The 17,816-nt window shown below is 35.8% G+C and overlaps 1 protein-coding gene across 2 annotated transcripts; it reads left to right on the top strand.

Moving 5' to 3' along the window:
* Positions 1-2,299: 2,299 nt before the first annotated feature.
* LOC112049911 (uncharacterized) lies at positions 2,300-13,307 on the top strand. Of its 2 annotated transcripts, none has more exons than XM_024087975.2 (4): positions 2,300-2,433; positions 7,517-7,748; positions 9,830-9,904; positions 10,122-13,307. In XM_024087975.2, the coding sequence occupies exons 2-4, from the start codon at positions 7,517-7,519 to the stop codon at positions 11,555-11,557; spliced, it is 1,743 nt and encodes a 580-aa protein (XP_023943743.1). In that variant the 5' UTR covers positions 2,300-2,433; the 3' UTR covers positions 11,558-13,307. The 2 variants fall into 2 exon arrangements, with proteins under 2 accessions (XP_023943743.1, XP_023943742.1); XM_024087974.2 differs by lacking the exon at positions 2,300-2,433 and adding an exon at positions 4,064-4,214.
* The last annotated feature ends 4,509 nt before the right edge of the window (positions 13,308-17,816 follow it).

Raw genomic sequence — 17,816 nt, 5'->3', positions numbered from 1 at the left:
CTATTTTCGTTTCCTCAGAAAAAAATAAAAAATAAAAGAATAAAAAAATTTAAGAAATGTCTTTACGTTGGGCTGGAATCGAACTCTGGTTTAATAAGTTTTGCCCCTAATTATATAACACTTGTCCAGTTGAGTCGATAATATGATAACGTCGAAATGTGTTGACTTGATGCAAGGCTTGGGTGTTAGGTATATTTTCGTTACGGAATTTCTTGATTCACTCGAAGCCCGCGATGAAAGCTATACAATAGCTTAAAAATATCTTATACTAAAAATGTCACAATACATTTTTTTTTTCATTTGTTTGTATGTTGTTCACACCATATTTGTTAAGCATATTTGGAATTATAATTCATTATTGTTAAATTTTCTCTTGTGCTTGCTATTTCAACACGCTGAGTTATATTTTTACCCGAATTCAAAAAGGAGGAGGTTCTCAATTCGGTCGGTATTTTTTTGATGTATGTACACCGATTACTCAAAGACGCCTGGACCAATTTCAAAAATTCTTTTTTTGTTTGAAACGGTATAGGGGACTATTTTAATTTTGTCTCATTGCCATCATGTCAAGATCTGATGATGGAATCCTGGAGAAATTGAGGAGAACTTTCGAAAATTGAATGGGTGTTTAGTGTGTTCGTAAACTTTTCCATTTAGTACTTCTAAGCACTACAATTTTATGAAGGTTTGAAATCGATCTAATGATGGAGCCATAAAACAGACGAGGGAACTCCTCGGCGATTTACAGCAGTTACCTTGTGTTTGGGCTTGATTAATTTGTATTAATGAGAACTTTCTACCTAGATGAGTTGTGTCTGTTATTAGGGGTCTGATGATAAAGACCAAGGTCAATTAAGGGAACCCCTTAACGGTTTACGGTAGCTACCTTGTGTTTGGGCTTGATTAATTTGTATTGCTGAGAACTTTGTACCAAGATGGGTTGTGACTGTCATTAACGGTCTGATGTATTTGTTTGAGATGAAATTTTACACTAAAAATGGAAGAATAATAAAAATTTTATTAAAAAAAATACAACCGACTTCAAAACCTAAAAACGTTATCACTAAACTAAAAAGCGAAAAATAACATCATAATATGTTCTACCTGTTGATCAGTATGAATATAAATAATATGAATATAAAATATTATTTTTCCATTTTTAGTGTCAAATTTCATCTTAAACGAATATATCAGACCCCTAATGACAGTCACAACCCATCTTGGTACAAAATTCTCAGCAATACAAATTACGTTAAGGGCTTCCCTTAATTGACCTTGGTCTTCATCATCAGACCCCTAATAACAGACACAATTCATCTGGGTAGAAAGTTCTCAGCAATACGAATTAATCAAGGCCAAACACAAGGTAGTTACTGTAAACTGTTAAGGAGTACCCTTAATTGTCCTTGGTCTTCATCACCAAACCCCTAAATGACAGTCACAACCTATCTATGTGGAAAGTTCTCATTAATACAAATTAATCAAGCCCAAACACAAGGTAACTGCTGTAAATCGCCGAGGAGTTCCCTCGTATGTTTTATGGCTCCATCATCAGATCGATTTTAAACCTTCATGAAATTGTAGTGCTTAAAAGTACTAAATGGAAAAGTATATGAACACACTAGACACCGTTATAATTTTCGAAAGTTCCCCTCAATTTCTCCAGGATTCCATCATCAGATCTTGACATGATGGCAATGGGACCAAATGGGGACTATACCGTTTCAAACAAAAAATGGTTAAAATCGGTCCTGGCGTCTTTGAGTAATCGGTGTACATACATAAAAAAAAAATACCGACCGAATTGAGAACCTCCTCCTTTTTGAAGTCGGTTAACAAAGGAAATTATAACATTCTGGGAGTAGGTACGTAGGAATACGGGGATAAAATATAGCCTATAGCACTCGGGGATAGTGTAGCTTCCCAAGAGTGAAAGAATTTTTCAAATCGGTTCCGCAGTTTCAGAGCAATGCAAACAAACAAACAAAGAAATCTTTCCTCTTTTTAATCTTAGTATGGATGATGCGGGCAAGACGCAAAGTGGTAAACACCTTGTATATGAAAAATGCATAGCGTTGTATATGTCCTTTATATGCCCTTCTATTGGAACAGTGAAAAATAAGATTCGGTTGAGTTCGTTCAAGTGTGAGTACGGAGACTTTAATGGATGACGTGAGACAATCGATATCTCGACCTCTGTCACACTCATTTGTCCTCCAGACAAGTTGGTATTCCGCTACATATAACTATCTATCGACGCAGCTCGCCGTAAGCGGCCGGTCTATGAATAACATCCGTCATCCATTACTTTTGTGGCGCTCGCCTGAGTAGCACGCGTTTGACTCTCCTCGCTTTAATTAAATTTCCACTAAGTTCCAATGTTGAAGATCATTTAATTAGAACAAGTTTTATAGTGATTTTGGACGTGTTAAGGTAGGTTTTACTATACTTTTATAATTTAAATTTAATTCAATGTAAATTAATTTCTGATATCAATAGAATCATTCTGGAACAACTCAGCTCTGCGGCTACTGTGGTTTACTTTTGTATGCATTGCTGAATATTTAATTAATACATAATTATGTGTTAATAAATAAAGAAACGAGCACACTTTCAAAGTTTCAATTATTTTTTTATTCATTTAGGATTTAGCAATCATCGTTGTGAATATTAAGTAAATGAAATGCGTACGGTATACGTGTGAATAGTGACATAAATTTAAATGAAAAAGATATATAAATTAAACTAACAATTAATAAAAAAATTCATAATTTAAGATATTAGTAAACATATGTCTGTATATCTGTATGTATTATCGTATAAAATAATAATTATGAAGGCGTTTGAATATACTACTACTATACCAATATGATCGTTAAAGATAATAAGTTATTTTACGTATAAACTACCATGGTTATTTTTAACCGACTTTAATAAGGAGGAGGATTCACAATTCGACCGTGTACATATATATATATATATTTTCTGTGTTCGCGGATAACTTCGTCATTTATGAACCGATTTTGATTTTTGTTGTAAAGAACATATTCCAATGATGGTTGCATTGATTTATGGTTGATGATTAAACCAGAAATTGTAAGGCTACTAGTGTGTTTATTAGTTTTTCATTAAGTATTTTAAAGCTTTATAACATTGTGAAGGTCTAGGGTCGATCTGATGATGGAGTCACAAGCAGATGAGAGAACATGGACAGATGAGGGAACTCCTCAACGGTTTACAACAGTTTGCTTGTATTTTGGCTTGAATAATTTGTTTTGATAAGAACTCTACATCTGTAAGATGGGTTTTGTCATTAGAGGCTATTTTGGTGTAATATTAAGGGTATTATGATTAATACGAAGGGCAGTTCAGGGAACTCCTCGTCGGTTAATAGTAGCTACCTTGTGATTGGGCTTGATCAATTTGTATTGATGAAAACTTTATACCTAAATGGGTTAGGACTGTCATTAGGGATCAGTTAAAGGAACTCTTCACTGGTTTACCTACCGTTTCTTGAGCTTACTTCATACTGTTCAATTAGTCAAAATGATCAGTTCGTATAAAAATAATACCTAATAAAGATTGAATTTTAATAATGTACATAACGCTACTGGTACCTTCTATTTATGTCAACATGAAATATATATTTAACTTCATTAATATCTACACATGACTGTGTCTTGGTCTACTTTCCCTGGAACCTATTCGACAAAATGATTTATTATATTTTTTGATAACCTAGGTACATTCTATCGATAAAAATTCTCATTTTTGTAAAGTTTCAAAATGGTGGCCGGCCGGCTGGTTTATAGCGTCGCGATTGGCGGTCGTCCTTACTCGGTAAGCTGTATTATAAATGAAAGTGGTTCCTCAAGCAGTGCTTATTGCAGACTACATATACAGTGACATTTATCCTTAGATAATGTAGTCTTGAAATCCACAGTGCTGATAACATACATGTGAGACGAACGATATCTCGACCTCTGTCCCACGCGTTTGTCCTCCAAACATGTAGATATACCGCTTGTTATACATAAGTACTGCGACGCAGCGCGCCATGAGCGACCGGTCTATAAATATAACCATTACGTATGTGACGCTCGTCGCAGTTACACGTCTTTGACTGTCCTTACTGTTATTAACTTTTCAGTAGAGTTCCATTGTTGAAGAATATTGAAATAGGACAAGTTTATTGTGTTTTTGGACGGGTTAAGGTAGGATTTATATATATTTTTAAGCGGTTAGATTTTAGGCCAATAATTTACGCTGGCCCAATGCGGATTGGCTGACTTCACACACGTAGGGCATTAAGAAAATTCTCAGGTATATAGGTTTCCTCACGATGTTTTTCCTTCACCGTTTACGCCTGAGTATCCGACCGGGTGGTGATATTTTATTTTTTTGTATAAAAGGTCATCGTCACATGTAGAGGACAAACTATTTAATTACTCATAGGATCTGAATCATTCTCGTACAACTCAATTTTATTAGTATGCATTCTATGTGAGTTTCTTCTAAATGAATATTCTTATTAACCGACTTCAAAAAAAGGAGGAGGTTATCTATTCGTCGGAATCTTTTTTTTTATGTATGTTCACTGATTACTTGAAGACGCCTGAACCGATTTGATTTTTTTTTCGTTTGAGAGAGTATGCTTTCCAATTAGTCCCATAGTAATCATGTCAGGATCTGATGATGGGATTCTGGAGAATTCGAGGGAAACTTTCAAAGATAGTAAGAGCAACTATAGCGTTTTATATTTTTTTCACTAACCACTTTTAATAAAGCAACTTTATGAAGGTCTGGTGTCGATCTGATGATACAATCGCAACACGCACGAGGGAAATCTTCAACGGTTTACAACAGTTACCTTATGTTTGGACTTGGTTAATTTGTGTCGACAAGAACTTTCCACCTAGATGAGTTGTGACTGTCATTAGGGGTGTGGTGATGAAGACGAGGGACAATAATTAAGGGAACTCCTCAACGGTTTACAGTAGCTACCTTGTGTTTGGGCTTCATGAATTTGTATTGATGAGAACTTTACATCGAGATGTGTTGTGACTGTCGTTAGAGGTCTGGTGATGGAGACGAATGACAGCTAAGGGAGCTCCTCAGCGGTTTACAGTAGCTATGTTGTAATTGGGCTTGATTAATATAAATTGATAAGAACTTTACATCTAGATGGGTCAACAGAAAGAAAGAAGATTTTGTATGTTCATATTTCGTAGGGATAAATTTACGTGGAGTGATTTTTGGAGTATAGGTTAAAGTAGTATTTTTAAAATTAGTTTGGTTGGTTTGTATCGAATTACTAATGAAAAGAAAATAACGTCGTGGTGGTAATCAATGTTTAATTTTTTTTGCACTTATAACATGGTGTCACTAAAAATGGAAAAATAAAAAAAAATTAATAAAAAAATACAACTGACTTAAAATTATTATAAAAATCCTAAATCTTTATGATTTAATCGGCTTGAATTAATACATTACTAGCTTGGTACCGCCTTCAAATTGAAAAACAGGTAGGTATAGATGCCCTTTGTTCAATTCCTTTAAGATATTTAGATTCCTTTAAGAGGAGATAAGTATTTAGTGGTTATTTTTGGTGTTTTATGTATGAAATACGTAAGTTTCATTTTATAATCAACTTTAAAGTAGAGTAACCCACATATTTAAAAAATTGAAAATCCTTTTTTTTATCGGTATTTGCTCTAAATAACCTAATGAAATTTTATAGCTAAAGATCCCTACTATCACCCCATAAAGGAATCGCTATGTATTTCCAGTGACCCTGTATTACATATACTTAGGTATACGAAACCTATGTTCTTATCTTCTGTGTTGTTTATAACGGAGACGTTTAGTGTATGATGTTTGAATGTGATAATTTTAATTACATTGTTTTTACTTTTTTGTTTAAAGCTACAGCTTTTCAGATAACCTAGTACCTATAAATATTCTTAGATTTAATGAAACATAGTCCAAAGTCTGTTTAACTCTCAGGTCTATCAATCCGTGCGCTTTTCCGTTTGCGCTACGGAACCCTGTAAAGTTTTATGACTAGCGGACGCCCGCTACTTAGTCCGCGTGAAAATCGATGTAGGTATACTTTCACTTTATTTCACTCCCTTCTATTTATGTTTTCGCATGTTTTTTTGCACTTTAACAACATTTTACAAAAGTAGGTATAACTCAAAACATGAAAGATTGCTATTACAAAAACTTCAACCCCTTTTTAACCCTTTAAGAGTAGATTTAAAAATCTTGAAGTACATTATTTTAAGTATTTTTCTGGTAGTACACATGCTAATTTTTGCAAAAGTACTTAAAAATGAAGGACGTTCCATACAAACTATCCACCCTTTCTGGTTATGTTTTCGCGACAAATGTATCCTATAACCTTCTTTGTACTCGTATTTGGTCTCAAATCGTGCCAAGTTTCATTTATATTCACGGACAGATAGGCAAAAAATAAAAAAAAAATATTCTTGGCTTCAGTAGGTATCGATGAATAATAAATAAATTATCTATGTCAGCATCGATTATGTATATAGGTATGTTAAAAGTTAGGTAATACAGTAGAACCCGTTTACTACGTTTTCGCAGGGACCCAACTAAAAACGCGTCTTAGACGGGAAATCGTATTATTCGGAATATGGGTGGGGAATAGTGAAAAATATAACGACTAATGTACCTACAAGAGCCGTGGTAGCCCAGTGGATATGACCTCTGCCTCCGATTTCGGAGGTTGTGGGTTCGAATCCGGTCCGGGGTGCACTTCCAACTTTTCAGTTGTGTGCATTTTATGGAAATAAATATCACGTGTCTCAATCGGTGAAGGAAAACATCGTGAGGAAACCTGCATACCAGAGAATTTCTTAATTCTCTGCGTATGTGAAGTCTGCCAATCCGCATTGGGCCAGCGTGGTGGACTATTGGCCTAACCCCTCTCATTCTGAGAGGAGACTCGAGCTCAGCAGTGAGCCGTATATGGGTTGATAACGACGAATGTACCTACATAGTTATGAAAATTAGTGTATTTGGTGTGGATACTACCTAAATGCTACATAAAGTAATCATTTATTCTGGTATGACAAAAAGATTAAAATGCAGTAGCAATTACGAAATTTTCAATTAAATTTTTTTTTTACAGTGCGTCTTCAAAATTTTCAGTTTAAAATCGCATTATGTCAAGTGTCGTTTACTGTCAGGGACTTTCAGTTAGGATATCATGTTTTGGTCTTGTCCTGCAACCTTGTTTAAGGACCTTTATGATGTCCGGGTCTATCTGTTGTAATTTATTTGTCGCATTTGGAATTACACGCGTGACATATAGGCGTATTAAGGGATGACGAATCGTATTAAGCGTTAGGAAATGTATGAAAACTCAAGTCAATGTATCTCAAGTTGTAGGGACTGAGATAAAATGACGTATTATGCGAGAAATCGTTTTAGGCGTGATCGTGTTAAGCGGATCTATTTATTTAAAAAAATGTTATTATCCTTGTTTAAGATGGAGAAGAAGCAGTACTACATAGTGAAACGGTCGAGCCCCCCGCACGGAGACGAGCCGTACATCTGCGTGCCCGCGGCGTGGGTGTGCGACGTGGTGGACGGGCTGGCGGTGGTGCGCTACCCGCGCGGCCCGCTGCACGAGCTGCTGCGGCGGCTGGAGGCGGGCTGCCCCAGCGACACGCGCTCAGACGACTGGCTCACGCTGATCGCGCAGATCGTACAAACGCACGGTGAGTGATGAGTCGTGAAACGGTCGAGCGCCCCGCACGGAGAGGTTTTTCGGCTGGTGGGAGGCTTCGGCCGTGGCTACCACTCTACCGACAAAGACGTACCGTCAAGCGATCTAGCGTACCGGTACGATGTAGTATAGAAACCGAAAGGTGTGTGTATTTTCATTCTCCTCTTAACAAGTTATCCCGCTTCCATCTTAGATTGCATCTACGGAGAAGAGCCGGTCACCGATATTCCCGTTCGACTGTATCACAACTGTCAGTAGTGACACAAGTGTGCTTCATGCATTCTCAACAAAAAAAAAACATTTATTTCAAATAGGCTTAGTTTACAAGCTCTTCCGAAACGTCAGGTAATAATAATATTATACTTAAGATAATGGTGATAATTATTAGTCAAAAACTTAAAATCAATATTATGAGGGTTCCAAACCGCCTTGGTCCGAGAAGAGCCCATAACAAACTCAGCCAGGTTTTTCCTTTTAGTTTCGTCATATCCGTCTGTCCGTCCGTCCGTCCGTCCGCCGTTTAGCGCAGAGAGTATTACTACTAAAAAGCTGTAAATCAGCATGAGTGTGTATATTAAAAATGTAAACAAAGTCGTAGAATAAAATCTTGACAAATATTTTTTTCTAGGGTACCTACCCTACTGTACTGTACTGTAAAGTGGAGATGAATTTTTTTTACTCGTTTATTTCATAATGTGGGGTCTCGTTAGATAGGTCCTAAAAATATATTAGGGGTTTTCTTTCAATATTTTTTAGGGTTAGATTTAGGGATCCGTTTGTAAAATGCTTTTAAGAGCAGCTTAGAGTTAGAGTCAAGTGTCCCCACCCTCTATTGGCTAAATAGTTATTTGTGGGTACATGAAAAAATTCCCTCTCATTCTGAGAGGAGACTTGAGCTCAGCAGTGAGCCGAATATGGGTTGATGACGAACGAATTAGTAAAAGTCGAACAACTTAAAAAATGTAGTTGGTAATCGAAAATTGCATACTAATTCCGTTGTTAATTAAAATGATAAAGTTGTCAGTAAGATAACTCAGAATTTTTTGAAACTAGAAAGATTAGGGGATTAGGAAAAAAAATTAGGGTTCCTTCCTTACATGCAAAGTGAGGATGAATTTTTCATCGTCTATACCATGGTGTGGGGTATGGTTATCGGTATTTTTTTTGTAAATTACTTAAGGAATTAAAGTGCTATCTTAAGCAACGGAACCCTACTCTGCGCATGGCCCGACACGCACTTGGCCGGTTTTTTTAGTTTATCACCATACCCTTATCGGATTTAGTTACTACATTTTCTTTTATACCACTTTTAATAGTAGTAGTAGTAGTAAAACTACTAAAGCTTACTATTGTCTAATAGTAGGTACTCCTATCGATATACAAATGCATTCTGTTACTTATTAATATTCAATTAGCGTGGATGATAGTACTTTGGAAATGGCACAGTTACTGTTACTGACTCTTTCTTTATGATCATCTTTTGTGGAGGATTTTGGAGAGTCCAAACCACAGGGAGACGCGTATAAATAAAACACGTAATTATTGTTATGTAGAGGTGCGATCGCTTCAGGCTTCGGGAGTGAAGTGTGTGAATTATTATTGGGGTTCGGAATTATATGGGATTAGAAGCGCTCGCATTCTCTTATCTTTATTGTAGTTATAATGATCAGTACAAAAGAGACAGAATTACATGTACAAAGGAGAAAGCATTACAATATAGAGTGAGAGAGCAATATTGTTAGAATAGTACAGTAAACACATTAGACTGAGACAATATTATAATTAGATTTATTATATACAATAATTGCTCTTATACCTAATTATCTAAATCGAGACAATTCTTATTCTATGAGGCAATATAATCACATACATATTATACTTAATATACTTAATGAATTACGGATACATTTGGATATAAACTTAAACCTAACTAAGTAATGTAATTCCAACTTAACATTAACTATATTCTAAGACATATTAATATGTACATTAATCAAAATATCGTCAACTAGAATTCGTTTCCAAACAATTCTTAACATCTTTCATGCTTAGATAACTGTATTTTGTCCGCAGGAAACTATAGATTTGCTGTGAATTACACTAAACGTCTCAACTCATTAAATCAAACAAGAAGAAGCGTGGACAAAGGTAAATATTTATTTTGTAGCCTGACCAGCGGCAGAAAGATAAAAATAACTTGCTATTTTAATATTTCTTTCTTTCTATTTTTTTCTAAATATATTGCACACACGGCTATTTCATTGCAAATTCCACTAAATATATATATTTTGAAGAAGAAAATATTCTTTTCAATTTATTTAGGTACTTACTTAGTTGTCATTAAATTTATCTTGTGTTATTTCAGTTAATGAATTGACGACGTCCGATAGTGATTCGAGCAAAGCTACACTAAATCATCAGTGTGACAGAGGAAATCAAAATGATACATATTTAGAGGCGCCATTAACCTGTGACGTACAAGAAATTCAACAAACGAATAAACCACAGTCGATCATAGTTGAAGCTCCCAATGAAGAGTTATCAGATTGCTCAACGCCAATGACTACTAGTTTGTCTCATTTACCAAAAGATGAACAACCAACAACATCTAGCACTCGCAGGACTAGATGCTCCAAGCAAATTGTACCATACTATGTTGAAGACAGTTCTGATGATGATTTTGAAGAACGCGTTAAGTTTAAAAAGATTATTAGAAATACTTACGCAAACGATTATAATTACAGACCTGAGTTAACAAATAAACCTTTAAAATTAAAAATATTTAGAAAACCAAATGAAACCGAAAAAAATCTACAACGTACCGCACGCAGTGTTAATAAAGTTATGCTAAAAAGCAAATCTACTTCTGGGGATAATTTCGATAAAGCATTCAAAGAGTTAAGAAATCTATTGACCAATCAAACCCATGATTCTTCAAAGCAGATTGTCAAAGAGGACGATTTAAATATGCATATACAAGACAACTCTCATAATAATACACATTTTGACAGCATTAAAAGGAGCGCCGTTAATAGAGAAGAAATTAAACTAACGTCATGTAATGATCCACCAGAAAACACAAGAGAATCTTTATCATCAAACGAATTCATCAATGTAAATCAAAAGCAACCACATATAAATGTAGAACATTCACAAATTGTTTCTGAAATCTTATCTGATGTCACACCTTCTATAGAAATTATAACGATGGATGTAAATAAAAAAAATGCAGGTAAAATAGAAAAAGGGATTAAAAAAGCAGCAGGAAAGAAGAAAACTGCAGATAAAATCAAAATACCACACAGGAAAAGAAACAAATCTAAAAGTGACAAAAATATATGTTCAAATCAGAACGTAGAACAGAATGAGACATCTGTTTCCTACACTTCACCCATAGATTATAGAACTTATGACTCAAGCTGGACGTTTAAATATACTGAAAATAATGGTAATCTCGTGGAACTCGAAGAAGGTACAGGCGTATACGTCGATGGATCTATCCTTGACACTAATAAAACATTTTCAAAGGACATCAACCAGTATGCTCTGATGTTACTGCTTGAAGTTTTTACAATGGAAGCTTTGATCAAATGTTCGTGGACTGCTGATCCTTGGAAGTCCAACTACACAGTCTGGCTAGACAAAAAGGGAACAAACACGCTTTTGAATGCTGTAGAAAATCATGCACGTGAGAAAGGTTGGGCGCAGTTAAATACGTTCTACGAAATCGAATCATTCAAAGAAGATATTACAAAATTTCTCTGGAGAAAAATGCTAAGTTTTAGGAAAAAAATATATTAATATATCTTAATGTTATGCTGGTTCTTTGCAATGCGAAGCTAAATTGCGCATGATATAGAGAATAGGGACAGTATCTAACAACTATATATAAATTCACGTATATCTTCTAATTATTTAAATAATCGTTACCGCCTATAAGATGCCTAACGCACAACATCATTTGTGAATAATAAATAATAAATAGAGATAACTTCGTGTGCTGCCTTAAAGTTTATCGTACAAGACCATGTGATGCAAACTAGTAACGTAGCCCTAAAGGCATAAGTTTTATTGGACAATTGTTAAGTAGGTAGTTAAGTATATTTTATTAGTATTTGTAATTAGTCACATAAGAAGGGCAAATTGCAATTTTATAATTATATTGTATACTCAGAATATAATTGTATATTGATTACCTAATTCTCCTTAATAACCCAAAAAACTCGTACATCACCGGCGCTCTGGTGATGAGCACCTTACCATTTGTGATGTGGCAAATTTTGATAGGTATTTTAAACTCTACTTCTAATACTACTCGTAGTTATTTGGGTGACTAAGTTCTATATTATGTTTTAAATATTTTAATTTTTTGTCTTGTCATTTTGTCATTATTTGTCACACAATAAGTTTATAAACCCGCTAATTTCTTTATCTCTTTTTGTTTGTTTTTAGCTTTTAAATATTGTTTATGTAATTATAATAGCCAGTGCACATAAAAACCAACTGTGGTTTGTGTTGCATTATGGTTAGACTTAATTTCAGTTATATTAGTAGAATAATAAATATGTATTTAATAAAATAGTAATAAAGTCCATATGACATACTCGTAGGATATACATTTTACTTTGCGTTCTGCCTTGTACATATGTTTTCTGTGGTTCTGCTACGAGTAATAGTTTATAAATGTTACTTATGTACTTATATGTACTCGAATGTGTACAGAAAACCAACGACCTTTTATAATAAACTGTGTGCGAGTTCAACTCGTACATGGTCGTTTTTTATTATAACCAATTGTTAATTATTATTAATGCATTTAATTAGAATTTAAAGTAATCGTTAGTGTTATTCATATTAATTGATTCTGAAACACGGCTAAAACTCACGTGATATTAGGTCGGAGTATGCCCGACTAGTTTCGAAACCATACGGGGCCCTTAGTCATAAGCTGGTTCTTGCAACGCGGCACGATCCAAACCATAATACACTGTAATCTTTGATCCAAACTGCGAAGCGACGGCGCGGCGCGCAGCTGCTCGCATCGCGCTCTGGGCGAGGGGTTGAATGGTGGGGACTGAAGGTTCCGTTACACTCCCCGACATCCTCCTCTCATTATGTCATCTTCATTAGACTCGTCTTCTTGTAAGCAAATCGAACTAACGCTATCTTGTACCAAGTTTGTTATTGACAATGAAAGACTAGCGGTTTCCACGCTGTGGGCAGCGACCATCCATGATCCCGATTAAAGTTCGGGTGACGACTAATTTCTATTGCTTCTCGTATCTTACGAGGTACTAGAAACTTTTCCCTTGACAATACAGAAGCCTTATCAAAACGGATATAATGAGTCGTACCCGAAGCTTGAACATGCTCGGCTATTGTTAAACCATGCGTGTCCACATTCTTCATGCTACGTATATGTTCTCACTCTTGTGGTAATGTTACGGCGATGTTGTTCATAATCAATTAATGCATTTCATTAATTCAATTATTGCTTTGACGTCATGTATCCGCCTAAAATAAAGTCTCACAAAAGCCTCGTTGTTTAATTTTCACCAAACATAAACTATTGTTGAATTAGTAGCCTACAATAGGATTTTGGCTTTTGAGTCACACCATGAAATTTTCAATTTTAAAGAAAATGTCGTTTCGAAATGTTTAACATTATCCAGTTAGAACGAGAAGTACTTATTATCAGGTAATGACATATCAATCAATCATTCAAATAAAATTGATGTGTCTGTCAGTGATTTCAAAATATTTTTTCATTATAGTTATTTACACGACACTTAAAACACAATCAAGCTTTTTTAAAATTTTTGTCTGTTCCACTTTTGTCCGGGTTTTGGGACAAAATTTAACAACTTTTAATACTCACTAAAGCGTTAAAAGTTTTATGAAAAAAAAATAATAAGTAAAAATAATTCAACCGACTTCCAAGCAATTAAGCAATTGCCTATGGTCCTACAATTCCAATTTTGAAAATAGGTAGGTACTACCTAAACTCACATACTAACTTTCACTCCTCTAACCACACGAAATATAATTAAAAGGAAACTCAAAGAAAAATTAACAAACGTAGTTACTAGTAATCTCTAAGATTTTCGAAAGTTCCCTTATATTTCTCTAGGATGCCATCATCAGATCAATCATCAGACAACGAAAATCATCAGACAATGAAAAAATGGGACCATCCTGGAAGTCTTCCTGTGGAGTGGACTTTCCAAACGAAAAAAAAAATTAAAATCGGTCCACAAATGACGGCAATATTTAAAAAAAACATTTATACAGACTTCGATATCAAAGTTGCCTGTCATGTGATAGAGTATAGTCGCGCATAGAGCGATCTATTAATTTCAATAGCAGATAGAGTAATTCATTCAAATGAAGTTGCAGATAGTGCGATCCATCGGAATAAAGTTGAGTCACTTTTTTCTGTAATTTCACCGGCAACTTCTCAAACGGGAAGCGGAACACAGTAATCCTGATGACAGAATTAAACATGGCAGCAATCCAATAAAATTTAAAGTCCGGCCTCTCAGAGATTCTGACACCTGTCAATGTTAATGTCAATGACAGAGACAATGTCAATGTCAATATCAATAAGATATTTAAAAAACTTTTCTTTACCTTAATAACGAATAATAACATTGAAAATTGAATAATTATGCCAACTTACAATAAACATACTAATTTTGGGCTAAAATTGTTAACAATTAATTAATTATCAAATACTAGCAGCCGCCCGCGACTTTATTCGCGTGGAATTAAGTTTTTCACAAATCCTGCGAGACCATGGATTTTTCCAGGATGAAAGTAGCCTATGTCCAGTAGCCTAATCCAGAGTAAAATCTATAACCAATCCAAATTTCAGCCAAATCGCTTTAGTAACCGCTGCACAAAGGAGAAACAAACATCCACACTTACACACACACACAAACTTTCGCATTTATATATTAGTGTGATAAAAAGGTGACATTGACAAATGTCAGAAATGCAATCTCTGAGCGGCCGGAATCTAGTCTATGATGATTCTTGGATAAGTTTCGCTATTTTCGAGAGTGGCAAAGTTCCGTGCCGCCTGCGACCGCCACAGCCGTGACCTTGAATACCAATGATGTGAAGATGAGAATAACATCCTGTCCGACAGTCTGATTATGTGCATTTTCAATCCGCCTGTGAAATAAACTTTCGTCTCAAACGACGGCATCGACACGCCTCCCGTATAACCTTCTGTATTTTTAGCGTACCGAAAGTTTATCATCACAATAGTAGATTGTTATTACAACGCGTCATAAAGAGGTATTTTTAGTACCCGAGCCGTAAGGCGAGGTGGTCAAATAGAAACGAAAAGTTTTTATCACTGAAAATATATGTTATTAAAACACCGAAAAAATTGTTTCGGACCAAGTCATTTAAGTGACCGCACATAAGTTTTGCGTGCTATTAGGGTTCAAAAGATTCACGTTCGTTCAAGTTCGATTCCTGTCTGCTGGGTGGATACAAATATTCTTTTCTACAAAAACGTATTTAATTTTACAATAGCAGATAGATATTAATATAAAGTTTTGTTTTTTCAAGGCAAACGGAGATTGTGAGTTTTTGTTGGAAAAGAGATCTTCCGAGGGTGATAAGGAAACTAGGATCTGATGATGGGATCTTGAAGGAATCGAGGGATACTTTCGAAAATCGTAGGGGCGGTCAGTGCGTTTCTTAATTTTTTTATAACGTATTAAAAACCACTACAATTTAATGAAGGTTTCGAGTCGATCTGATGATGGAGCCGTAACATAGACGAGAGAAGTCTTCAACGATTTACCGCAGTTAAATTGTTGATAATATGTCGAAAAACAAAGTTCTGCCATTACGCTACTCGTGACTGGTGACAAGGGATATGAATTCTTTAATCTGAGGCTTTTCCAGAAGTAAACGTAGGTTGTATTATGGGGCACACTGGAAAATACTCTTATTTTGTGTTAGTTGTGTGAGTCGAACTCATGGCCTTCGATGCAGAAGGCAGAGTCCAGTGTCCACTGCGCCATTCGGCTGTCGAATTTGAATATGATTGTAGGCTTAAAAACAATATCTACCACAGATCGTAGGTTCGCAAGGTGAGTAATATCTTAGATGTGCCTAGATTGGTCCAGCAATATCGGTGCGATAAGCAACTTTGTAAGTACGGTTTCCTTCATATGTTCAATAGTTTACGATTTTTAGCAACTGAAGGTAGAGTATTTGACTCTATGTTTATTGCATTGAAAGTGTTTGCACTTTCATAATACATACATAATTTTAAAACCTGACAAATGCGAGGTGAACTCGCGTGAAGAGGGTTCCGAACGATGTTAAATCTATCATGTTTTTGAAAACTGAAATTGTAATCATACAATTTCTAGGCTCATGATTCAAATTTTCAAAAAATTTCAAAATCGGTTTAGTAGACCTCAAAAACTTTACCTCTTTGTATAAATGAATGTATAGAATTAAGTAGTTGAGTCTATTCGCTAAACAAATATTCTACTTGAACTAAATAGGTATGCGTCTGATGTATTAAGCTAATTGGCTAAAGAGTCGCATATTGTTTATCTAGTGACGTCACACAGCGCAATGGCGCCCGTCTCGCCTACGCCATAGCTGAAGGTCACTGGATCAATGGCCAGACAAATTAACTATCGCGATATTAGGTATAAATATTATCATCTAAAGGCATCCACAGATCAGCATCCTAGGTACGAGGTAAGGTAGGTAGGAGGTGACGGTCTTCGTGGCGCAGTGATATGCGCGGTGTATTTACAAGACGGAGGTCCTGGTTTCGATCCCCGGCTGGGCCTATTATCTTAATCGGAACAGGTCGTAAGACGGACGTAAGACGTACCACCAAGCGATTTAGCGTTCCGGTACGATGCCGATTGCCGTGTAGAAACAGGAAGGGGTGTGGATTTTCATCCTCCTAGTCCAACCAAGTTAAACCATCCAAGTTATCCCGCTTCCATCTTAGATTACATCATCATTTACCATCAGGTGAGATTGTAATCAAGGGCTAACTTGTAAAGAATAAAAAAAAGGTACGCATCGGACGCATCGTATCGGATCGATACGATCAGTGGACGCATTAGTATGACTATCTATACAAAGAATATATAAGAAAATCTCAATCGACCAAGCCGGGGTCGTACCCAGGACCTCCGTTTTGTAAATCCACCGCGCATACCAGTACTCCACGGAGGAAGTCAAAAAAATTGTACAGCCTACCCTAAGAAATCATTTCAATTATCAATGAAGAATACAACTTGTACGTAATATCGGTTACCCTAATTAAAATCCTTGTGCACCCCACTGAACTCAGTATCTGTTCGCTGTTCTATCTACTCTAAGGATCATTACGAACATGTTTGTGTTGAACTAATTTCTTTTTTGTACAATTTAGACGTATGATGCTTACCCTCGTTAAAACTCTTGTGTTGTGCACGCTACTGTACGCAACCGAATCTATTTGCCATTCCACAAGAAGGTAATTCCTGAAATAGCTAAGCTCTCCTCACATCCTGGAGTAGGCTGCCTCAGCAATTATCTTTATGACGAGGCCCGAACAAAGGCCTAGATTATCTGCCATTTTCTCGTAAAGGGGCAAATTAAATACTTGGAGGAAGCAGGAATGTTTGGACTTTGGAGCCTTATGGAAATATGGTGCGGGCACTCTCGTTTCGGAAAAGATATTCGATACTACAGCCTAGTACCAAATGCGATCTTAATTTGACTGTTTGCTTGATTTTTTTATAGTCGTACTTTCGATAAGAAACCTACATTTATTATTTCTATTTTCTACATAGGCATGTTGTGTGTTATATGTTAATACTGTTAATACTAAGCAGCACATGTACGGTTGTGTGCAGTAAAAAGTTATCGAAACCACTCTAATAAACTTATTTCGACAGTTATCACTGTCCTCATCCTGTTGACCTGTGTGCCCTACGCGCTGCACACTCCGCTGTATAATTGACCGTCTGTCTCAGAGCAGACGCCTTTAAAATAGTCGTTCCGCCTATCTCATCCTTTTTTT

Source organism: Bicyclus anynana, chromosome 1, assembly GCF_947172395.1.
Source record: "Bicyclus anynana chromosome 1, ilBicAnyn1.1, whole genome shotgun sequence".
NCBI classification, from domain to species: Eukaryota; Metazoa; Arthropoda; class Insecta; order Lepidoptera; family Nymphalidae; genus Bicyclus; species Bicyclus anynana.
This window is presented reverse-complemented; position numbering and strand designations above follow the sequence as displayed.